This window comes from Acinonyx jubatus, chromosome B3, assembly GCF_027475565.1.
Source record: "Acinonyx jubatus isolate Ajub_Pintada_27869175 chromosome B3, VMU_Ajub_asm_v1.0, whole genome shotgun sequence".
Lineage (NCBI taxonomy): Eukaryota > Metazoa > Chordata > Mammalia > Carnivora > Felidae > Acinonyx > Acinonyx jubatus.
Genome location: NC_069386.1, coordinates 117,482,329 through 117,508,662, shown reverse-complemented (window position 1 = coordinate 117,508,662; position 26,334 = coordinate 117,482,329). Strand labels below are relative to the sequence as shown.

Genomic DNA, 26,334 nt, shown 5'->3' with positions numbered 1-26,334 from the left:
ATAAAATTAATGAAGAAATAGAAAGATTTAAGAGTTAAAAGACTCTAATTTTCAGACAGAAAAGGTCTAGCTTAGTAAATAATAAGTATAACTATTAAAACTAAACAAACAAAAAAACCACTATGAAATTTTAGAATACCAGGGGGGAATCAAGTTTCTAGCAATAGGGAGACATCATCTAAAAAGGAAGAGAATCAGAACAGTATAGCACCTATAGTGACTGGCAGAAGAAAATAGAATGGTGATCCTAAACTTTTGAGGAATAATTATGTTCAACTTTACTATACAGTACATAAATGGTATTAAACAGTATGGTACTGGCATACAAACAGACACACAGATCAATGGAACAGAACAGAGCGCCCCCAAATAAACCCATGTGTATATGGTCAATTAATTTATGAAAAGGAGCCAAGAATATAAAATGGAGAAAGGACAGTTTTTTCAATAAATGATACTCGGAAAAGTGAAGAGTCATGCAGAAAAGAATGCAACTACAGTGTTATCTCACACTGTACACAAAAATTAACTCAAAATGGACCAAAGACTTGAACGTAAGGCCTGAAACCATGAAACTCCTAGGACAAAACCTAGAAAAACACCATAGGTGTAAGCTCCTTGACACAGGCCTTGGCAATGGTTTTTTGAATCTGATATCCAAAGCAAGGAGAATAAAAGCAAAAATAAACAGGTGGGATGACATCAAACTATAAAGCTTCTGCACAGCAAAGAAAACCATCAACAAAACGAAAAGGCAACCTACCGAATGGGAGAAAATACTTGCAAATCTTATAACTGATAAGGGGCTACTGATCAAAATATACAAAGAACTCCTATAACTCTAGCAAAAATACAAATAATCTGATTTTAAAATGGGCAGAGGACCTGAACAGACATTTTCCCAAAGACAATGTACAAATGGTCAAGAGACACATGGAAAGAGACTCATCATCACTCATCAGCCAAGAAATACAAATCAAAACCACAATATCACCCCACACCTGTGAGAATGGCTGTTTTCAAAAAGGTTAGAAATAATAAGTGTTGGCAAGGATATGGAAAAAAGAAACCTTGTATATTGTTGAGGGGAATGTAAACAGGTGCAGCCACATGGAAAGCAGTATGAAGGCTCCTCAAAAAATTAAAAGTAGAACCCTCAGATGATCCATCAATTACACTTCTGGATATTTACCTGAAGAAAACAAGACAACTAACTTGAAGAGATATATGCATCCCATGTTCACTGCACATGAGTTACAATAGCCAAAATATGGAAACAACCTAAGGGTCCATCAATGGAAGAATGTATGTATGTGTAACACAGACACACAAACACACGATTATTCAGCCACAAAAAAGAATGAAATCTTGCCACTTATGACAATATGGATAAACCTCAAGGGTACTATGCTAAGTGAAATAAGTCAAATACTGATTTCTCTTATACATGGAATCTAAAAATAAATAGATAGATAGATAGATAGATAGATAGATAGATAGACAGATAAAAGCCAAACTCATAGATACAAAGAACAGATTGGTGGTTGCCAGAGGCAGGGGTGGGCATAGGAGAAATGGGTGAACTAATTTTGTTTTTAGTTTAAATAAATTAAAAAATTTTAAATGCTTGACTTTAAAGTCTATACCCAAATTATAATCAAGTGTGAGGTTAGAATAAAAACATTTCAGGCACACAAGACGCAGACAATTTGCCTCCAAACCACAATTTCTTACTAAGTTACTTGAGCATGCACTCTGGGAAAAAGAGGCATTAAACCACAAACAGGAAGCCATGACATTCAGTAAACAGTGAATACAATCCAGGAGGGTAATCAAGGGAAATGCTGGAGTAACAGCCATATGGCAGATCTTGAAAGCAACCAAGCAGCCAACCCAGCCAGGTGAAAAGCAAGAAGATGCATAAATATGGGAGAGAGATCACCTCAAGAGAAAAAGAGATGGTGCTTTTGGGACTAGGGTTGGAGAATTATTTTAAAGATTTTTCAAGAAGACAATTGGAAATTCTAGAAAAGTCATTACACTAAAGGAAATATAATTATAACACACTGCTTATCTCTACAGCGGACATTGTTTACTTATCTAAAAACAGTGACACGTATTAGACATACGGGGTTAGAGTAGTGGAAGAAGCAAATCTCTGTTAGAACTGGGAGTAAATATATAACGTTTAAAATGTGGAAGTTCAAGAAAGCAGCAGCATATTTTTTAGTGATAGGAAGGTAACTACCAAAAGAAACAGCTAAAGAACGAAAAGATGTCATTAGAAAACACATCTAGGGTGGCTTGGGGCAGTGGCTGGCTGTTTTTCTTGATTTCTGAAAACTATGTATGTACCACTTTGATAAAAATGTAAAATGAATTTAAGTGACACAGAGAGATTAGCCCTAACTGGGAGAAACAAGAGCTTCTTCTGAGACTAGAAGAAGAAAGATGAGGACAATAAGGTAAGGTCAACACAAGGGTGGGAAGTGAGTTTCACTGGGCCTGAAAGTCTCGATTTCCTCTGGGAGGCAGGAATCTAAATTAAAGATACAAAGCGAAAGAAAAATGTTTGTGGAGACAACAGTGCAGATGGTCTCTGCACAGCAGTGAAGGCTTGGCACAGCTACTGTTGCCCACAGGGACAGGAGCTGACTAGAGACTTATCAGAGGACACACCACAATACTAAAGAGGGAGACCACTTATTTACTTATTTAGCTATATATGATACTGTTTCAGGGCTTGTGAGGGTTTCGTTCCATTTCTTGAAGTGCCATTTATTAATTCAAAGTGCCTGGAAAAACACCTTAGATCATTAAAGTTGTGTAAAACCATCTGCTTTGGATTCAATTCAGCAATGATCAGTTCATGGAAGTGCTAAGAGGAGACTATTCTCCACAAGGTAGAGTCAGTAAGAACCCTTGTCAACTCGTTACCTAATATTATAATCAAATTTTGAATATAAACAAACTGCCTTCCTAACCAATTTGTGAATGCCTTGAGAATTTCATCCATAACTGAGACATTCCAGCATAAGTAACAGTTACTGAACATCTGTCAGGCACTATGTTAGTGCTGGAAATAAATGGATACTTAACTCAAGGAGTTCACAGTCCAAGGGAAGAGTGAGACAGGTAAACCAACAATTTGATTTACTTAAAACTTAGAACATAACTTGATAAAATGGAACACGATGGCTGGCCTTTACAGAGGTATCCCCTTTGTCTGACTCACCAAAGGATTTCAACACATAATTACTGAAGTGCTCCCTGCACTAGGAATTAGTAAAGCAAAAACTGGCAGGAAAGGAACTCTGAACAAAGAGAAGAGCACGTATACAGAATGGCCAGAGGGAAAGATAAAGGAAGCAAGAGGCACTAAACGACGTACAGATAAGGAAAAGAGAACATGGTGACAAGGTTGTAAAAGGCAATTAACTCACTACTGCAAGCCTCATGCCTGCACATATAATATGCAATTTCCAGGACAGGATAGGGTACTTTGCTTTCAGATTAAATTGCTGATCAACAGCCAAGGGTCATCATTTTATTTTTATTTTGGGGGTCAGAAAAAAACCAACTGAAATATACTTTCAACACTACATATAAATGGCAATTATGTATCAATACTGCACTTTCAAATTTTCAAAGTTCAAGGATGTAACAAAATGTTAGACTATCAAAACCTTTTGTATTCATAAAAGAATTTTAAAGCCTTTGGAATAAATATATTAAGAGATACTCAATTTTAAAATATGCACAAAAATTAGCCATGTTTACATTAATACAATGAAATGCTATGACCTTTTTAACATATAAAAACATTTGAAATAAAGTACAAACATAGCATATATTCACTAAATACAATCACAGAAAAACACATGTATTGCCCATTGGTTAGATGAAAAGTAAAACAAATATCTGGTGTTTAAATATTTAGAAAATTTGTATACAGTTAGGTATTTCATAAACTTCTAAAAAACAAAAACCCTAAAGCTGGGTATGAAAACATTAGAGGTATGTATAAAAATTTCACGATTTAACATAAAAAATAGACCCCAAGTGGGTATAAAAACTTAAGAGGTATGCGCAGAAATACAAATGTCTTATTATCACAATATTTACATAAACATAGTCAAATGAGCTGACCATGGGAATTACAAAATATTAAATTCTGGAGTCAAATTCCTGCCCTTTTAGTTTTCATGCGAGATGATTTTTCTAAGTATTTTCTAATATGTATAACTAAAACCCTAAAGTCAAAACTCTCCCTCCAAAAAGTAATTGCTATAAATAGGAACAACCATGGCAAATGGAAGCACAGAGTAAAATTGTATTGTTTACAGTCCCTTGCTAATGCAAATAAGACAGCTACAGAATAGAAGAGGTCCACAATTATAATCCGAAAACCAATCAAAAAGTATGTATGACCAATCAGGAGCCTAGATATTACAAAGATGTCAATTCTTCCACAAAATGGTCAACAGATTCCATGCAATGCTCATCAAAATTCCAGCAGGTTTCTGAAAACTGACGAGCTGATTCTAAGCATTACATGGGAAACAGAGAGGACCAAGAATAATCAAGACAATCTAGATCAGGGGTCAGTAGACCAGGGCCCCAGGGCCAAATCCAGTTAAGAGTGATCTTTTACATTTTTAAATGTGAAAAACAAAAGGAAGAAAGAAAAATAAGTGATAGAGACCAAACATGGCCTGCAAAGCCTAAAAATACTTACCATCTGGCCATTCACAGAAAAAGTTTGCAACCTCTGATCTAGAAACACAGAACTGGAGGACTTACACTAAGAGGTATCAAGATTTATTACAAAGCTACAGTAATTTTTTAAAAAATATTTTAAAAGTGTTTATTTTGAGAGAGAGGGAGCACGAGTGGGGGAGGGGCAGAGGGAGACGAGGCGAGAGAATCCCAAGCAGGCTCCCTGCTGTCAGCCCAGAGCCTGATGCAGGGCTCAATCCCATGAACTGTAAGCCAAAATCAAGAGTCAGACACCTAACTGACAGCCACCCAGGCGCCCCTAAAGCTACAGTAATTAAAACAGTATGACACTGGTACAATGATAGAGTCTAGAAACAAATCCATACATATGGCCATTTGACTCACAATGAAGATAGCATGAAGTAGTAAGGAAAAGATGGGCTGGGGTCAACTAGATAGCCATATGAAAAATAATAAACCATGATCCTTACCTCATACCTCATTAACAAATAAATCAATTCTATATGGATTGTTGATTTAAAAATAAAGGGTAAAACGAGACAGAAGATAAAATAGGATAATATATTTATGGCCTTGGGGTAAACAAAGATTTCTTAAACAGGACACAAAAAAGTACTAACCATAAAAGAAAAACGGATCGATAAATTGGACTGCTAAATTAAAATCAAGAATTTCTATTAATCAAAAGACACCACGGGCGGCTGGGTGTCTCGGTTAAGCGTCTGACTTCAGCTCAGGTCATGAAAGCACAGTTTATGCATTCAAGCCCCACGTTGGGCTCTGTGCTGACAGCTCAGATTCAGATGCTGAAGCTCTGCTTCGGATTCTGTGTTTCCCTCTCTCTCTGCCTCTCCCCTGCTCTCTCTGTCTCTCAAAATTAAATAAACATTAAAAAAATAAAAAATAAAAAAGACACCAGGGGCATCTGGGTGCTCAGCTGGTTAAGCCGTTAAGCATATGACTCTTGATTCTGACTGAAATTATGATCTCAGGGTCATGAGTTGGAGCCCTGCATTGCATTGGGCTCCTTGCTGGGTGCTGGGCATGGAGCCTGTTTAAGATTCTCTCTCACTCTGCTCCCCCATCCACCTTGCATGTGCACACACACGCACACTCACCAAAAAAAAAAAAAAAAAAGACACCATTAACCCTTGGGGTTCCCTCTGGGTTCAGATCCTAGTTTTAGAACTGTTTTTTTTTTTTTTTTAAGGTTTCGTTTGTTTGTTTTGAGAGATCACACGCACGTGTACACAAGGTGGGGGGGAAGGCAGAGAGCGAGGAAAAGACAGATAATCCCAAGCAGCCTCTGCACTGTCAGTGCAGAGCCCAGTGCTGGGCTCAAACCCACGAATCATGAAATCATGACCTGAGCCAAAATCAAGAGTCAGATGCTTAACCAACTGGGCCACCCAGGTGCCCCAAGAACTGTTTTTTTTTTTAATAGTTCTATTATACTCATACCTGTCAGAGAGGCTAAACTCAACAACACAAGAAACAACAGGTGTTGGTGAGGATGCAGAGAAAGGGCAACCCTCTTACACTATTGGTGGGAATGAAAACTGGTGCAACCACTGTGGAAAAGTGTATGGTAGGTCCTCAAAAAGTTAAAAATAGAACTACTTTGTGATCCAGCAATTGCACTACTAGGTATTTACCCAAAGAATACAAAAATACTGAAATGTATTCAAAGGGGTACAGGCACCCCCATGTTTATACCAGCATTATCAATAATAGCCAAACTATGGAGAGAGCCCAAATGTCCAAACATCCATCAATAGATGGATAAAGAAGTTGTAGTGTGTGTGTGTCCATATAACAGAATATCACTCAACTATTAAAAGAATGAAATCTTGCCATTTGCAATGAAGTGGATGGAGCTACAGAGTACCATGCTAAGCAAAATAAGTCAGCCCGAGAAAGACAAATACCATGATTTCACTCATATGTGGAATTTAAGAAACAAAACAGAGCAAAAAGAAAAAAAGAAAGACAAACCAAGAAACAGACTCAAATACACAGAACGAGCTGATGGTTACAGAGGGTAGGTGGGTGCGGAATGGGTTAAATAGGTGATGGGGATTAAGGAGTGCACTTGTGATGAGCACCGGGTGGTGTATGAAAGTGTTGAATCATCACATTGTACACCTGAAACTAATATTATACTGCATGTTAACTAACTAGAATTTAAATAAAAACTTTTAAAAAATAAAAAATAAACAGCTCCATCATAAGGATTGAAACTTTGTGACTTTTCTCTCATAGGCTTCCCCAAGAACAAAGAAAATTTACTCCTTAAAAAACAGAATGAAACTTACATTATCTTGCAATTACTATATGGGTCCATTAGAACCTTTCATAAATCTAAGACACATTATGGGATCCTAAGTGACTTTTTCTCTGAATCTTAAAGCATTCTGCAATTTCCTTACCCTCAAAATCTTTACTCATCATTACTTATCAATTATCCCCATCTATGCTAAAGAAGATTAAAATACAAAGACAATGAAGGAATGATGGACTTGCCTAAAGATGAGGCAAAAGTGAAATAAGCTGTCACCCCCCCACTTTGTATTGCCCAAAATATTACAGCCTACTTTTAGGCTTCACTGAGTACAATTGAGAATTAAAAATTTTTCATTTCCTGACTATAACAGCAGAGAAAAGTGAGAGAGAAAGCTGTGTCCAAATCAAAAAATAAACACAGAGACAGAAGGACTCTAAGCTCTAATAAAGATGTGACATTGATCATGTAAGTAAAATCTCCAACTGTAAGTCCTCAGATGACAGTATCCTAGATGAATATTCTCAAATTCAAGATTCGGTGAATGAACAATATATTTCTAAGGACAGAAAGGAAATGTAGTACTATCATCCACTTAGTTATTAAACTGCAAGGATGTCACCACATAATATTTTGTGCCAAGAACCTGGACCATTCTGCTTTGCCAGAAGAATAAGTGACAGGATTATTTCATCTTTTATGTTTATGTTTTGTGCCAAAATTTACCTGATGCAGGGTTTTGCTCTTCTAAAATTTTTATTAAAATTTTGAATAAGCAGTTTTTCACTATCCCTTTGTTACTTCTGTACATTATTTGTAAAATTACTTTAAAATTTCAAAAATAAAAATGGCCCACTGGATCTAGGTGATACTTTTTTTGGCATACTGAAGATAAGAAAGAAAAAGGACTGCACAATGAGAAAACAGTCAAGACAATCTAGACACAGGATGCTATCTCGTGTACATAAGGAACTCCTACAAATCAGTAAGAAAAAATCATAACCTGATAGAAACATGGGGAAAAGATTTCAATAAGCATCTCGTAAAAGAGGAAATCCAACTTAACAATAATCAAATGGAAAAAGAAGTTAACCTCATTTGTCATCAGGGAAATACAAATTAAAGCCATAGTACAATACCACTAGACATCCACCAAGATTACTGTAATTTAAAATTTTAATAATACCAAGTGTTGATGAGGATGCAAAAAACAAACAAACAAAAAACCCCAAAAAACTGGAACACAAAAAACCTGCTGGTGAGAATATAAATGGATACAATCACTTTGGAAAACTGTTTGACAACATCTACCAAAGCAGGACCGCACATACCCCATGATCAAGTAATTCCAATCCTTTGTACATTTCTAAACAAAATTAAATACACACACACACACACACACACACACACACACACACACACACAGATGCACCTAAAGGGACACATACAACACCAAAAGACACAAAGCAGCATTCTTCATAATAACCAAAAAACTTAAATGACTATCACTATGAAAACAGATAGACTGTGGTAAATTCATACAACAAAATACTGTAAAGCAACGGGAATGAACAAACTACAGCTACACAAACATGGATAAACCTCACAATAACATAATGTCGAGTGAAAGATGCTAGACTCCACCGAGTATGTACAGTATGATTCCATTTATAGAAACTTCAAAAATAGGCAAAACTAATCTATGGCATAAAAAATCAGTATAGTGATTATCTTTGGGGCAAGGGAAAATCAGAAGGGGCATGAGGAGGACTTTTCAGACACCAGTAATTTTTATTTTTTGATCTCGGTACTGTAACATGAGTGTGTTTCCTTTGTCAAAATTCACTAAGCTGCACACCCAGGATTGTGCACATCTCTGTATGTTACTCTTCAATAAATAAGTTTTACGATTGAAAAATAAAAGGTTCTAGGAAACCAACATCCACTGACCTCTAATAGATTCTTGGAGCAGGGCAGTCTTCTAGAAGACTTGATGAATCCAACAATACACACACATACACACAATTTCAAAATAGCTGCTCCAGATGCTCAACAATGTAGTATGATATTTACACATGATGCAGGTCTATCACTTGCCTTTTGGAAACCTTCAGTTTTTTTAAACAGCAGCCTAAATCTGGATTTTGCAAAAACTCTATCTTAACAGTGTGTTATTTAAAACTTCTCTTAAGTTTATTTATTTATGAGAGAGACAGAGACAGTGTGAGTGGGGAAGGGGCAGAGAGAGACAGAGAGACGGGGGGAGAGAGAGAGAGAGAGAGAGAGAGAGAGAGAGAGAGAGAGAGAGAGAAAGAATGAATCCCAAGCAGGGTCCATAGTCCCAGCACAGAGCCCGATGCGGGACTCGAACCCACGAAACCGTGAGATCATGACCTGAGTTGAAACTGAGAGCCAGACACTTAACTGACTGAGCCACCCAGGCACCCCTTAATCGTGTGTTATTTCAATAGTGTGTTATTGGTAAATCAGTTATCTGTGTTCTGAATTCTTGTTTTTCTACCCAGCTGTGTTAAAAAAAAACAAGGCAAAACAGAGTGGCTTACCGTATCAGTTACGTGTTTATAACAAACTCTGGATTCAACTAGTAAGAAAAATTCACAAGTTTCCTTAATAGTGTGGATTATTTCTACCTCATTCTCTTTCATTCACCAGTGTCCACTGATATATGTTTTTTTTACTTAGTTACACAAGAGAAAAAAGAACTATGCTTGGTAAATAGTCACAAACTACACTCAATATGAGCCCAGAGAGCAAAAGCAGAAGAATAATAGAAATGGAAATGACATAAGCTAGACTGGGGGAAGGTTTTAAAAACAGGGTACATGTGAGCAGGATCCAATTCAAAAACAACAAAAAAAGCCATCCTTATCTAAGCTGCAGGCGAAAAAGCTGGAGCGGAACATACATCTAAAAGCAATGTAATCAATGTTTCTTAAGATTTCAGCAGGCCAGAATGTTGGCCCAAACCTAACCAGATGACGTGTAAAAACCAAGTCTTAGAAAAAGAGAAAAACAAAACAAAACAAAAACTGCACAAGTTCAGGATGAGAGAGACCTGGTTTAATAACAGCTAATGTGAAAAAGACCAGGGAAGCCAAATGGGTGTTAATTAAGCTCAACATAAGCCAACGCTGTGAGAGTGAGGACCAACAAAAGCAATTTGTTTAGTTATCCATTTATGTTCTTCATAGCAAAGTTGGTAATGGGTTCTATGGCTCCCTGCGTCTGAAGTGTTTGTTCTGAAGGAGACTGACCAAAGGCCCTTCACAAGACAATGAACAACGTAGCAGGAGGAGGCTAGAACCAATGTTAGTGTGAAAAGAAAAGAAGAATCTGAGTTTATGTGACGGCAGAGAAGAGCAGGTAAGGCAGGATCGGGGAGACAAGAGCGTGGCATTTAAATAACTGCAGGGACACACTATAGTAGGGGGACAGGGTAATTCATTATGTGTTGCACACAAAGGCAGATCGAATCAACAGGCAGAAGTGACAGCAACACATTCAGGTTCACTCAATATAAATAAACTTCCCCCAAACCTGTCAACACCTTATATAGTGGTATGCCTGATCACAGTGCCAGTGTTTAATCAGAGGCCATCAACCACTTGTCACAGGAAGTAAAATGAACTTAAATGTGGATCAGAAGGCCTTGGATTCTAATTCTATCTCAACCATTTACTAGCTACGTCATCTGAGGCAATTCATTTATAACCTCTCCAAATCTCAGCTTCCTATGTTTACTTCATGAGATCACGGAGAAGAATAAATCAGGTAATAAGAAGTAATTAATAATAGGTGCAAGACCCAGGATGACAGCACCATATGCAGCACATATACAAGTTGCTACAGAGGAGATACTGCACTAGATAGTTGCTAAGATCCTCCTAGCACTGAAATTATTAAGGTACCTTAAGGCAAGAAAAAACTTAAAATAGGTGCTAAATTTACAACAAGATTTGGTAGGCAAGACAGAAAATATTAATATGAGAGAAAAAAAGAGAGCAGGAAATCTGTTTCACAAGGTGTTAAGAATGTACTTTTCTGATAGCAAATTAGTCACCAGATCTAAAAGGCAATGCTTAATCCAAGAGATAAGAATACAAATTAAAAAGTTACACATTCCAAATAAATCAAGACTACAAAATGCACTTGTAATCACTGACAGTATTAATATCACTGAATCATGGCATGAAACACAGTGCTTAACTAATAGTGCTTTCACTTTGGGGACTCTCCGGACTCTGCTCCCACTGGGTGTGGACTCAGGCTCTACTTTCCCAGTTACGTGATACTGAACAAATTACTCAAACTGATCAGTCCCAGTCTGTAAAGGGTAAATGTAGGATATGAACCTGCCTAGTTCACAGGCTGCTGAGAAGATTCCATGAGATAACATATGTAAAGCCTCTGGCAAGGCTTCTGGTACCCAGAGGAACTCGTGTTAATTATGTGTTGCACCAGTGGCAGATCTAGAACAGGTAGTAGTTACAGCAACACATTTAGGTTTAATGCAAGAAATAAACTGTCTAGAAAACTGTCAACACCTTACACGGTGGAGTTGCCCCGCCTCTAAATAGCTTTGACTTTGGATGGAGTTTTGCACCATGTTGTTTTCAGAGTTACAAATTTGGGGAACAAATGATATATTGTTTCCAAAGGCTGAAATTAAGTTTAAATTAAAAATGATAATGTAGATACATTGACCCTGAGGTGAAAAATTAATCAACATACTAAGTGGAAAGAGCATGTTTACAAGACAACATACTCAGTACGATCGAATTTTTCTGATGTATATGTTTTTAAATTATTGTTTCTAAATGGTGAAATTAGGGGACTTCCTTTTTAAAATGTTTTTCTGTACTATCTAGATTTAGTATAAGGAATATGTATTTCTATCACAATTTTCAATTGGAAAAAATACGATTGAAAATGTTTTTCTATAGGAAAATTAACATTTAGGTCAACTTGGGTAGAAGAATACACTTCTATAAACTTGAAAAGATGAATTTAACACTTTTTAAAAAGCAAAGAAGAAACTCAGAAACTACTAGTTAATTTTTCTGTGTGCTTTTCTAAATAAAAATGTGGTTCAGACAAAAGGAAAATATCTCCCAGATTAAGTGAAATATACAGGAAATAAGCTCCATGGAGGCAGGGATTTGTCTGTTCTATTATATTCACTGCCATAAGCACAGAGCAGGAATCAATATTTGCTGAGCAAATGGATAAAAGTCCTATTTACCCTTACACTAAATTTTGTTGCTTTATTTCACTAGAATATTGGCTTATTCATTTTTATCTCCAACAGCTAGCGTATTATCTAACAAAGAGAAGTTACCAATTCAGTTATTTGTCAAATTAAAAAAAAAAAGATAAATAAATTTAATAAATATTACTTTTATAGCTAAAAGGTCAATAAAAAATTGGTAAGCATTACTCTGAAACACGACGTTCACCCTGAATTATAATCTTTACATATAGAATAAAAGCAGTGACATCAAAGAAATGGGGCATGTTACTATTTCTAGATTTTATTATGTCACATCGAGTAAGTGAACAACACTAACATTATTAATTGTAAACCAGGAATATATATAAAAGTACAGAGAGAATATAAAAATCATATAAAAAAAGCTTTTTATACCAAGGCCTACCCAGCCTAAATCAACAAAAAAGCCAAGCCAAACCAACCAATCATCCAAACAAAGGCAGACCTACCTTGGGCCTCTTGGGCCTTCCAAGTAACTGCTTCTAGGAGGATCTGGAAGCAGTCCACCTGACCTCACTGGCATGTCCTTGACTGCAGTGATTGGCTGAGATGGAGCAGCTGAAGACTCCCCAAGTCCTTGCTCAGATGAGAACGAACTATATGGCAGAGTAGACTTGCTCAGAGGGGCTTTAGAATTCACTTGTTCTGATGGGCTAATAGCTGATTGCAGTGGAGGATGGTAGGTTGAGGGTGGGGCTGAACCAAAAGACACAGGAGTGGGAAGCAGTGCTGGTCTAGGTTTCTCTGGAACCTGTGAACTCTGAGAACTGGAGGCGGGTGGAACTGGGGCCGTTGCTAACTGAGGAGGTATCCCTTGTGGAACCCCAGGGGGAGGTAATCCTGGAGGAGGTGTGGCTAAAGACAATGGTGGGAGGGGCAGGACAGGTGGAGGTGCCGCTGAGGAGAGAGATGGTGGGGGAAGAACCGGTGGGGGCCCTGCAGAAGAGAGGGAAGGTGGGGGAAGAACCGGTGGGGGCCCTGCAGAAGAGAGAGATGGAGGCATCACAGGTGGGGGCACGGAGGTTGGGAGAGAAGGTGGCATCACAGGTGGGGGCATGCCAGGCGGGGGCACTGAAGCAGGCAGGGCAGGGGGCATCACTGGTGGTGGCAATGATGGAGGCAATACCGGAGGGGGCATTGTTGGTAGAGGTGGAGGCATCTGAGAATATGGAACAAAAGGAGGTGGCATTGACATGTTCCCCATATACTGGTTCTTCATGTTCTGAAATGAATTGACTTTCTCCTGGAGATAGGTCTGAGTCGCTTTCATATGTCCCTGCCATGTTTTCCACTGCTTCTCATACTCCTGAAGCTGATCTTTATGAGGATAAGAATGGAGCTGCTCCTCCCACAGCTGAAACTCCCGCTCCCACTCTTGGTAGAGATGTTGAAACTGTTGCTGCTGCATCTCATAATGCCGCAGCTGCACGTCTACAGACATGGTCTACGAATAAAGGGGTAACAATTATTCAAGACATTCATAGAGGAGAATTCATCAAAAGTTAAAATATTAATGAATCCAGGGCATTTGAAGTCTTAGGAAATTAAAACCCTAGAGACTTTGGGACACTAAGGATAAGCTTGTTACATCTCTTCAGTGATGATCTTTCTTCCTTTGACTCGTTTCTGTAAGTTATCACCGAGATGGAGAAACCAACTAAATACCAAAGCAAATACCTATCTCAGCAATAATTACTTTTCAGGTTTTTAATATTACCGTGGATCATTTTAAGAACTTGAGAAATGATCCATTATTATAGACACACAAACACAAGTTTGTATCTTCAAGATACAAGAAAAACAAGTATCTTTTATGGTGTATTTCCTTAGGTTTTTATGGTGGTGGCTTTGATCTTTCTGATGGATTTTGGCTTGTCTGTCACTGTAGTGATTTGTAGGCAACCTGAAGCTACCTGGTAAGAATCTCTGGCTCTTAAGATCCTCAGCAACAGTGCTCTAACATCCACCTCGGCTGACATGACCAGGAGACTCCACTATACCTGCCCCACCCCAAGAGCATTTCCATAAAACCATACTTCCCAAATCCCTGGTGATGTGACAGATAGCAAACTACCTGGGCCCTCCTTGGAAACATCTATCTGTCAGTATTTAACATCCTTCCTTCTTCATACTTAAATCTCTCTCAGGAATAACAACTCCTTTAAATGACTTGGGGCAACTTCCCACGTGTCAGCGGAGGAAGCACTTGCCTGCATGTGCGGCGGCTGCTGTATAATCTGCTGGTACTGTTGCAGGATCTGCTGTAACTGAGTGTGCTTCTGCATTATTCCCTGATACTGGAAGCCGACTCGATGTTGTTGGTGCTGCTGCCAGTGTGCTGCCGCGGCCTGCAACTGTTTCAACCGGGCATCTTCTTCCGGGTCTTCAGACTACAGTTAAGAGAGAATATATTCTTATGTAAGTAACAAATCAGCAACAAAACTAACAAGAAACCTGAATATTTTACAAAGTAGTATACTATAAAGTCCAGAACCCCTACAACCCTGGCTGACTGAGAAAAGCTATTTTATGTTTAGATAAAAGACCTGGCTCTATTCAGACTACGGGTTACAAATACTAATACAATGGAGTTTATAAATTCCACAGTCTTCATTGGAATAATAATCCATCCCGCTGTCCCTAAGTAGGGCGATCATTTCCCCCAAAAAGCAAATTTACAGCTATGTCCTTTGCCCTCTAGGAGAAACCTTTTTCACGTTAGCCACTTTTCACCAATAGATGACAATGTACTCATTATGGCTCAATAAAGTTTCCACATGGCCTCTGGGAGAAAAGGTGCCTTTGGATCAAAGTGAGAACTTTCCATGTGTCAGTTAATATGTTAAGTGACAAGGATTATCACATTTCATGCTTCAACAGCTCTGTAAGATAGCTACCACCCATTTTGCAGATGAGGAAATTACAGCACAGAACAGTTAACTAACTTGTGCAGAGTCACCACCAGCAAGTGGCAGTGCCTCGACTACAGGCTGGGCAGTCTGACAACAGAAGCTGAAGCTCTTAAATACTGCCCTGTGCTGCCAGTATGAAAACACCCTGGTAGCCCGTTAGTCCTTAGAGACTCTCAGTTCAGAAGAGTGTCTAATTCTTTATTCACTGAAACCATGAAAAAAAATGCCTTTTCTAAATTTGATCAGGCATTCATCTGATTATTCCGTAACAGAATTCTACATGTACTTAAAAAAAAACATACATAAAAACATATATCCGTTTTGACAAAGGTATATATAAATGAATCAGGAAAAAAAGCTGAATAATTTAGTAAACACCAAGTAATTAATTTTATGGTTACCTGGGGTTCCTCAGGTGGGAGAGGAGGTGGTACCTCCTCATTAGGAGGTGGTAACGGGGGCTCCTCAGATGAAGGGGGTTCTGGTACTTGACTGGTGGCAGGTACTGTAACTTCTTCTTTTACTGGCTCGGGGGCATCCTTTGCTAGGACAGGACCTTTTTTGTGTCCTGGCAAATGTACTTTTGTCCTCTGCTGCAAACTAAGCAGGTGCTGTCGATACCAATACTGCTGCTGTTCCTACAACAGAAGCCATTTTTAAGAATTGTAATTAACAATCCTACATATCTGAAACTCAGTGTTGACAGAGACCTGCGTTGGTATCTGTGTTCACAGGTCTATATGTAAGAAAAGGCAAAGCTGGACTGAGAAAGGCACCTAAGTACACGAGATCTTTCCATTCCTCCTCTAAATTTACACATTTAAGTTAAGCAAATATATTAATTCAACATACTTCTCTACTCTCTCAACACATACGCTTTTGGAAGTGAGAGCAGTCTTTTTGATAAATGCTTTCAATATTCACAGCTGCTTGTTTTTAATCTGCCATTACTTGGTGTGGATTTATCAAGGAGTCTTGTAGTTAATGAATATAACCAAGTAGTTCTGTCTCTTCTCTGCCTTCTCTCTCTCCAGTGCTCTTCTCTCTTTTAAACACCTGTTATATCCCAGTTATATACACATAAATGAGAATATACTGTGTTTTAGAATGCTATTTATTTTAAAAGTCTCAGCTTTGTCTTCCAAATTATACTTCCAATAATTCAATTTTCTGGAAGCTTGTTTTATGCTTCCACTTTAAAAAAGTTACAACAAAAACAAGTTTAATGCAGAAATAATTAGAAAATACACCTGATCCTCATTATTCATGGCTTCCATATTTGCAAATTTGCCCACTTGCTAAAATTTATTTCTAACTCCAAAATCAATACTCAGGAATCTTTGGCTGTCATTTGTGGACATGCGTGGCAGAGCAGTGAAAAATCTGAGTTGCCTGCCTTGCACATTTCCTGCTGTGACAGAACAAGGCCTTGCTCTGCCTTTTTGTTTGGCTCTCATACTGCAAATAAGTGTCCTTTTCATGGTCTATTGAGGACCACATTTTTCAGATTTCTGTGCTTTTTGTTGGTGATTTTGCTGTTTAAAATGGCCCCAAGTATAGTGTGGTGTGCTGTCTAGTGTTCCTAAGCGCAAGAAAGCTGTGACTGATGTGTTTAATACAGAAAATCTGTTGTAGATACTAACTTCATTCACACCCATGTGTTATAGTGCTATTGGCTGTGAGTTCAATGTTAATCAACAATATACATTAAATAAGGTGTCATTAAACAGGAACACATATAAAACAAGGTTATGTATTAACTGGTTGGTGAACATGAGACCAAAAGCTCATAGGAACCTAACCCTGTATTTCCCCTGGGAGCAGTGGTTTAATATTCATTAATTCAATGTTCCTGGTCACTTTTTTGCCAGTGTTCCTGGCAACACAAATAAGGAGAATCAACTGTACAAATAAGCAGTAACTGATGAATTAAAATCAATAAAAAATCTCACCACGCAGACATAACTACAGGATCTTCATTTTCCCAGTATTCATTATATAACTCCCTATGGTTACAAGGTTGCATAAGAAAAAAGTTGTCATAACACTAAAATATTCACTAATGTAATACCCTTTATAGTTCCATAATTAACAACAGCATGCATTTCTACTATAATTATAAAGGTGCAGGATTTTACGAAAGTGATGTTGGAGAACTTTGGAACTCATTACTGATAGTTGAGGATCTAGCCTAAGTCCTGTCAATTACAACCAAAACATTTTTTAGAATAAGAACTGCAAAAGAGAAGGACATGAATATTAAAGGTTGAAAACAGCTCCTGGGAAAATTGATAAACCCCTACATTTTTTTCAACATATCCAAAACCAAAATACAAGATGATATATAATACTGCCATACGACTTTGTCACAAAAATTGTAGTACAGAAACCAAATCAACACCAGTCTTTGTTCATTCTAAGACTCAGCTATTCCTAGGGCGCCTGGGTGGCTCAGTCATTTGGGTGTCTGACTCTTGATTTCAGTTCGTGAGATTGAGCCCTGCATCAGGCTCCGCACTGAGAGTGGAGCCTGCTTGGGATTCTCTCTCTCTCTTTCTCTGCCCCTCCCCTGCTCACACTTTCTCTCTCCCTCTCTCTCAAAATAAATAAACAATAAAAAAAAAAAAAAAGACTCAGCTATTTCTTATGATTTTGGGCTTTGTTTTTTAAGATTGTGTTCCAAGTCAAATTTTTTACTTTTTACAATAAACTTTTGGTTCCTGTGTTAAATGGATTCATTTTCCTTAGATTCAGGGGAATTCATCATCTTTGGATAACCAGGATTTCCTACATTGTTAATATTTTATTATACATCCTCTTTAATTTCCCACATGCAAACAAGATGCATAAAATATATACATAATATAGACTCTTTTCTCACTAAACATCATGTTTTGTTATCTGTTTTTTCACCCACAGAATAGAATTTTCTTGGGAGAGAGTTGTCTCATGTTTTTCTTATATCCTATCTGGTGCTTACACATACTGCTGGAGCACAAGAGAACGTCAATAAATGGTTATTGATCAAATGAAGACTTCCCTTCTAGGCCACTCCTTTCTATGACCTGAACCTTGCTTCAAACCATTGGGAAGAATAAATTCCATCTCACTAACTACATCTTGCAGTCTGGGTCATGATTGGGCCTTTCTGTTTTTAATTACCATGCACATAATCATCAGCTCCAGGGATATAATTACTCTTCCTATTAAACATAAAAACAAAACAAAAAAACAGGACACTGACCATGCAGGTGACAATAATGTACCATTAAAACATTTTCAACTTTCTTCCACTATTTGATGAAAACAGCAACAGTCTTATCTTTCAGCTTAAAAATATTAATAAACTCAGTCTCTTTCAAGCAGAAGTTAAAAGTTTCCTTTAGTTTTTAGTTGCTTTGAAAGCATCGCTAAAAGATACAAAGACGCAAACCACCTTACATCAACTAGAAGCCAATAGCTACAGACTGTACAAGACCTAGATTCTAAATCAATTTATACCCATCTTATTATCAATGTTTTCTAGACCTAGTCTAGGGTGAAGAACCTTGTTGGAGGGGCACCTTGGTGGTTCAGTCACTTAAGCATCTGACTCTTGATTTTGGCTCTGGTTATGACCTCAGTTTGCAAGATCAAGCCCCACTCTGGGCTCTGTGCTGTCAGTGTGGAGCCTGCTTGGGATTCTCTCTCTCTGTCTGTCTCTGTCTCTCTCTCTCATTGCCCCTATCCCACTCACGGTCTCTCTCAATAGAAATAAACCTAAAAAAAAAAAAAACAAAACAAAACAAAACACCTTGTTGGAGCTTGAGTAGTTGTTGATGTACTGATAGCATGCATTGTAGGTCAATTTCAATTTCTACTTCATATGAACACAATAAGCAGAAGCCAGATCTAATTCAATCTTAGGACTAGGCTTTGGCACATTTTTAAAGCTCTACAAATGGGCATCATTCAGACATGTCCTCAGTGACTCCAAAAGAAGGGTGTTTTTAGCTCTATCGTAGAAAGGAATGAAACCTGTCTGGACTTCCTAATGAAGCCAAAGCCAAACTAGTGGTCAGTTCTTCTGGTTGTTCCATCGTATCAGACAACTCCATCTCACATGGGATGTTAGTTCATAGGTAGAGGAAAATCATTGCACATGTCGCATTCAAGAAGAGACTGAACGAAGACAATTAAAAAGGATGTAAGAACTATTTGCCACAAATATCATTACCAAAAAAGATGCGAATTTATTCAACACTTACTGACCACTTGCTGGTACAGTAATGAACTATGTGCTAAATGATTTTCCAAGCAGGGAAGTATAAAGCAAGAGAGTGTGTGAGGTGGGGAGGGGAAGGAGAGACACAGAGAGGGAGAGAGAAAGGGGGAGAGAAAGAGAGAGAGAGAGATGTTTTAGAGATTAATTTTAGAAGGTTGCCTTTCCTATCCAGGTTATTATAAATGCCTGTAACACTAAATGTCCTATGTCTTACATCCTAAAGCAAGCGGTGGGGAGAGATCTGGTAAAATAATGAATTGGTTTTCCATCTTTTAGATTTATTTAAAGTGTTTATTTTCAGTATTCTTGAAGTGCACATTCTACTCCAGGAATCTTAGTCCCATCTAAAAAAATTAAAAATTAAAAAATAATGCTCCTTTACTTCACCTCTTCCTCCAGCTCCTGCCCTCATTCTCTCTCTCTCTCTCCTTCAGTCAAACTTCTTGAAAGAGTTGTCTATACTCACCATCCCCATTTCCTCACCTTCCATCACTCCTCAAATCAATGCAATATGGCTTCAGTCACTATGAAACTGCTCCTGCCAAGGTCAACAATAATCTACATGTCAGTAAATGCAAAAGATAACTCACGGTCTTTATCTTGCTTGACCTCTCAGTGGTAGTGACACAGCTGACCACTCCCTCCTCCTAGAAACAGTCTTCTTTGCACTTCCGTGGGACTGCACTGGCCTGACTTTCCATCTATCCACTTGGTCTTTCTTCTGTTGGTTCCCCTAGATACTGAGACTCTGCGGGGCTAGGCTCAATATCCTTTAAACTCTATCCTTACTCTACACACACTCCTCAGGAGACCTCAGGAGGAACTAACATCCCATGTGAGATGGAGTTGTCTGACACGATGGAACAATCAGAAGAACTGACCACTAGTTTGGCTTTGGCTTCATTAGGAAGTCCAGACAGGTTTCATTCCTTTCTACGATAGAGCTAAAAACACCCTTCTTTTGGAGTCACTGAGGACATGTCTGAATGATGCTATTTCTGTGCCCCAAATACCATTTTTATGCTGATGACTCACAAGTCTATCATGTCTCCAAGGTCTTGATTCTAGACTCTAGACCTGTATCTAACTTCCAATTGGACATCTCCATTTGGAATCATGTGTCTCAAGGACCTCAAACTTAGTAGGTTTAAAACCAAACTCATGCTTTCCCCTCCTCCCCAGACCTGCTCTTCCCCCTCTTCCAGGTTTTCCTATTTTATTAGTAAATGGGACTACCATGTACCTAGCAGTCTATTCCAGAAACTCAGGAATCATCCTTGCCACCTCCCTTTCCACTACTACTCAATCTCCAATTAGATTCTAGTATACAAATACTTCTCCAGACTTTCCACTTGTCTCTATCTCCACTATTTACCATCCAAGTCCAAGCCACTATTATCTCTTGCCTGGATTATTCTAAGTGCTCTCTCTAAATCACCCTTGATCTTTTCAATTCCACTCTCCACACTGTAAGCACAGTGAGTTTTCAAAAATGCCAATCTGTCACATTTGACTGTATAAAATCCTTCAATGTCGTCCTACTTCCCAAAAGTCCTCATAGGCCCACCCTGATCTGGTTTGTGTCTACCATTCACACCCTGAGCTTTCAGTAAGCCTTACTTTAAATGCTATCTGGATAATTCCCACTCATTCTTCAGGTTTCACTTAAATATCACTTACAAAGGGAAACTTCTTCAACTCAGTTACAGCTGTCAGCTATATCCAATCATTTACAAAAATATTTGTTCTTCACCTACTATGTGCTAGACCCTGAGCAGGGCACTGTAAATACAATGGTGAGCTTAAAACAAAAAAGCAAAAAAACCTCACCTTTTCCCACTCCTCATCAAACAGTCTAGTGATATTTTAGGCATTTTTTACAATTCCACAGCACCTTGTGCTGCTCAGAATTACCTATTAAATGGCTTGTTCTTCCCATTGGAACAAGTCAATGAGGGCAGGTGCTATGTAAATTTTCTTCACCATTTCATCTCTGGTACTAAACTAAGGAAGATACTTGGTACATAGTTGCTACTCAATAAATAGCTGAATTTTAAATAAATGACTAAAAATTCTAATCAAAGTCAACAGCTTTACCTAAATAAGTTTTGAGAATAAAAGGATAAAGTCACAATTTATGAAATAAAGGGTAGTATGCACTTTACCTAGCCAGTCCTTTAAACATACAGAAAAGTTAATGCTTCAAAAAAGATACATTCCATTAAATCATCAATGCTTTACTCTGAAAACTAGAAATTAAATGGAAGCATATCAAGCACTTATCCTGTCTTTCCTATACCAACCGTATTTCTAATTAAATAGTCCTAATTTATGAAAGCTTTTCTTTACAGAATTCCATATAGAAAATGAAGAAATGACAGAAAAAAAATTACGTTATAATCTTTAATGGAGAAATAATTTACTCAGGCAGAGACTATAATGGATGAAACATTAGAGGCAAAACTGATGGGAAGGTTTACAATGGAGGGACCAGACTGTTCCTCCCGATCAATCTTGGCACCACTAATAGTGGGACAACCAGGCATTGTGTGTCTCTTGATGGGATGCAAATGAAGCACACAGGACCATTCTGGTTATGAAGTACACTTGCGAAAAGAAAGGTGAACTTAAACCTAAGTTTTCAGAGTTTACCAGAACTGTGAAAGAGAATGCAACAACTCAAATGATTGGAAAACTATGAGACAGCAGACAAATCCAGAATGCAGGACATTCTACAGGACCACTGAGATAGATTTCTCAAATTCAATGGCATGGGATAGAAAAAGAGAATAGAAGAGACTGGTCTAGATCAGGAGTTCTCAACTGAGGGTGATGTTAACCCCCAAGGGATATTTAGTAATGTCTGGAAACATTTCTGTTTCCCACTGGGGGCTGCTACCAACATCTAGTAGTTAGAGGCCAGAGATGCTGCTTACACATCCTACAACACACAGACTGCCCTCCACAACAAAGAATTATCCTGCTTCACGGTGTCTATATTGGATCCTGATTTGAACAAACTAATAAAACATAACTGAGTCCACTGGGGAATTTTAACATGGATGATATCAGAGAATTATTTTAAATTCCATTAGTATGATGAGATAATAGGGGAAATCTAAATGGGTCAGGTATTAGATGATACAAAGAAACTATTGCTACTTTTAGTAGGTGTTATGATGTATTTACCTAAGAAAAGGTCCATTTTTTTATGAAAGATGACTAAGAATGTAGGGATGAAACAACATGAGATCTAAGATTTGTTTTAAAATATTTCAGCAGCAATAATAAAAAAGTATAGATGAAGTAAACATGATAAAATCTTGATAGTTGGTGAATCTGAACGATGGGTATATAGGGGGAACCATGCCATTGTCTCTACTTTTGTGTATGTTTATAATCTTTCACCATAAAAATTTCCAATGACATATTCCAAAAGTAAAGTATGAAGCAAAGAATAATACATGTGCAGAAGGGTTCATTGTAAGAGATTGGCACTGGCATGAAGAAAACCTTTATAATCTAATAAATCAAAGTATCCTAAGTCTAGAACATGACAACTTTGTAGCACTGTCCTAGGTGCTACAGAAGATTAAAAGATGAGTGAGATAGTCCCTGTCTGCAAGGGACTTACTATCTGAAAAACAGAACCAAACCAGGTGGGTGAGCTCAGGGATGGCTTTAAAGAGACCTGACATTTGAGATGTACCTTTAAAGCAATACAACTATATAAGCAGGGAGAGAGGGTTGAGGAAGTTGGGATGAATTCTAGACAGAGGGAAGGAAGCCTAAACAAGCTTACAAAGTCCTTCTTGGTCTGACCCCCACACTTCTCAAGTCATCTTCCACTTTTTTCCCCCGGATCTCCACAAAAAACTGGAGGCAATGAATACTGAAAGCATTGAAAGAAGTTCAATACAAACAAGGGTACAAAGGCAGAAAAGCAAAACCAGGAAACCAGTGTTCATGGTATTTGTATTAAGGACTGGTCTGATTCCTCCTCCTTTCCCTCCAAAAACAATTCGTTTGTCTAGTAAACAGAGGAGGATACAGACGTCGTACTTTGGCTTGGACTACCTCTGAGAGTGTTTGACAACAAAAGCACTGGTAATTTCAGAATGGGTTGGGAACGGGGGACAGAAATGTTGTCTCTATTATAGAGGAATCTGAGGGAAATAACCTGGTGGGATGGTACTAATTTGGTATAAGCCAACAGAATCCCTTCTTCTATTTTACTCCAGCATTACAAGTGTTTTCTCCTGATGATGTGCCAAACACAACATCTTGCTTACTTAAAACAACTTACTTATGTTCTTAATTTCTAATGCCAAACCACCACAAAATTAGAGTACCATATCCCTATTTTTTGGTAATCTTTTATATGTAAATCTCAGCTTGTAGATTAAAAGACTCCTTTTTCATTAGGGAATCTAAGGTGGATTAGTAATTGCTAAAAGTGTCTATTTCAAGAAATCATAACAAGCTATCTACTCTTATCTATAACAAGTTTTCATAACAAGTTATCTACTCTTATCTACAAGTTATCTATCTATATTTACTTTCGTTCTGTCTTTTTTCTTAAGGGAGGAACTCATTTATTACTGCTATCCTAGATATCTTTGCTCTGTAGGAAGAATCACTTAAAGAAGTTTAGAGGAACAGCTCTCTCATAAAGGAAGAGATATCACTAACTTTTTTCCACCTTGGCCACATTCCACAGCAGTTACTCTGGAGTGAATGGTAACAGTGCAATGCAGCAAACTGGCTATATCTTACAACTTTAAGTGATGTGAGAAAAGGATGTATGGATCCACTCCTCAAATTACCAAGATACTCCCAAAAGGGTAAAAGGTGAAGAGACTTCCTATGGATTGCATATGTATCTATAAGCATAATTAGGATGCTTCTGTTAGAACATGACTTCATTCTTCATCTGCTAACACCTTGTAATTCACGTAGCTGAGAGCTATCGGTGGCCCCCTAAATAACTTTTTAAAGAAGCTAACTGGCCATAAGGTTCATATGCACTTCAGGTATCAGCCCTTTGGGAAGCTTCTTTTTTATGCTGCCTCTCAAACGGCAATTTGAGTTTAAAATACAATTTTAAAACAAAGCGCTTTGCGAGAGCAACAAAATCTAGGAGGTCAGTCAGAGGAAACCAAAGAATACATCTGAGAAGTAACTCTTAACCCACCTCACTACTCCATGGTGTTTAGGAACATCTTCAAGAACTGTTCTTTTAATAATCCACATTTAGCTACTTGAAAAGCTGGGATGTCAGACTTCTGACTCTCAAGGAATCCTTTGGAGTGTAAATTAGCTACTCATTGTGCTGGAATTAGCCTAAGCACTGGTTAAAGCACTGAGGCCTGCTCACTTAGGGCCCTCTAGGTGAAAGATGCAGTTCAGGCAGATGCTTTCTTACCTGTGGAGTCATTGTTGAGGGATCTGGCTCAGGGGCAGCTTGCTGCTGTTCAGCACTCTTGTTCTTGGCCCCACTCTCCAAAGGCTCTTGCTGGACAGTTGTCTTATTCCCAGAAGGGGCGGACGGTGGTGGTGGAGCTAATAGTTGGGATTTAGCATGGCCCTGGGAGGGGCGGGAAGGAGATGCCTGAGAAGGGGGCAAATAGGACTGGGAATGGCTCAAATAGGATTGCGAGGAGGAGGAAGAGGAAGAATAAGAGGGGGTGGGCGCCAGGTAGGATTGGGAAGGTGGGGACTGAGAAGGGGACGGCTGAGCGGGAGGCAGGTAGGGCTGAGACGAGGCCGGGGGATAGTACGAGGGTGGTGGCTGAGGTGGGGGCATGTAAGATTGAGACGGGGGCATATATGACCCCGGCGGTACAGGGGGAGATTCAGGGGGGGAATCCAGCTCCATGGGAACCAAACCAGGAGACCCGTCTCGTTGGTGGTGGAGCATCTGGTGTTTGTACTGCTGCTGCTTCTGATAGCTGAGGGCCGGCCCAGGTGGCGGGGGCATCGGTGGCGGCGGTGGCTGCCAGTCCCCGTAGCCGCCCCCCGGCATCACCGGCGGGGGCGGCAGGGGGGGCGGAGGAAGGTGATGGGGCTGGAGCACGCACTGCATTTGCTTCTGGTGCATCTGCTGCAGCTGCTGGAGCTGCGCCAGGTGCTGCTCGCGGAAGCTCATGAAGCCCGAGGAGGAGGGGGCCGCGGGAGTCGTCGAGCTCGAATACCCGGGCCCCGGCGAGGCCTCAGGAAGCGCCACCGGCGGTGGCGGCGGCGGGACCGGCGGCGGCGGATAGTGGCTGCTCCCGCCATACCGGCCCCAATTCGGGTACATATCGGAGAAGGCGGCGCAGGGCTCGTCCCGGCGCCGTTACTCGTCGCAACCGACCTCCAGGAGCTGCGGCGGCGACGGCGACAGCCGGAACTCGCGGTGCCTACAGGCCCCGGAGCGTGTAAACGGAGCGCGCCAGTGCGCCGGCGCTACCGAGCTGGGCCCGCGACCGGGAAGGCGGGGACGGCACTGGGGCGACTACGCCTGCGCAGTAGCCACCGAGAGGAGAACAAAGGCGAGATAGAGCGACCCTTTGCTTGGAGACTCTCGGTTGCCATCTTCCTTCGGGTTCGGATAATGTAGGCGCGAGTAGAATGTTCTCATAGAATCGAGGAACCATAGAGTCTCACAGCCGAAAGGGGTGGTAGAGATCGTATCGCTCCACGGGTTCATTTTTGAATGGAAAAAAAAAAGGTTCCATTCACAATAGCAACAATCTCAACAACAACAAAAATGCCATGAAACAAGTAGCAATAACTCTCATAAGAAATATGTAGAATTTATATGAAGAAAACTACAGAACCATACAGGATCATATCCGACGGGGAT

At 39.2% G+C, this 26,334-nt stretch overlaps 1 protein-coding gene across 4 annotated transcripts in view; it reads right to left on the bottom strand.

The window, feature by feature from the left end:
* The window catches only part of YLPM1 (YLP motif containing 1), a 74,530-nt gene extending 48,557 nt beyond the window's left edge, over positions 1–25,973 (bottom strand). For 2 of the 4 annotated variants that reach the window (XR_008299520.1, XM_027066170.2), the window contains exons 1-4: positions 24,913–25,973; positions 15,625–15,861; positions 14,522–14,701; positions 12,761–13,755 (exon numbers count right to left, since the gene is read on the bottom strand). Coding sequence is in view for 3 of the 4 variants with exons in the window: in XM_027066170.2 (XP_026921971.1) it covers positions 12,761–13,755; positions 14,522–14,701; positions 15,625–15,861; positions 24,913–25,788 (2,288 nt within the window). In the remaining variant the exon portion in view is untranslated. The remainder of the gene's footprint in view (positions 1–12,760; positions 13,756–14,521; positions 14,702–15,624; positions 15,862–24,912) is intronic. The other 2 variants (XM_027066169.2, XM_053224720.1) reach the window with 1 other exon arrangement.
* Positions 25,974–26,334: the final 361 nt, after the last annotated feature.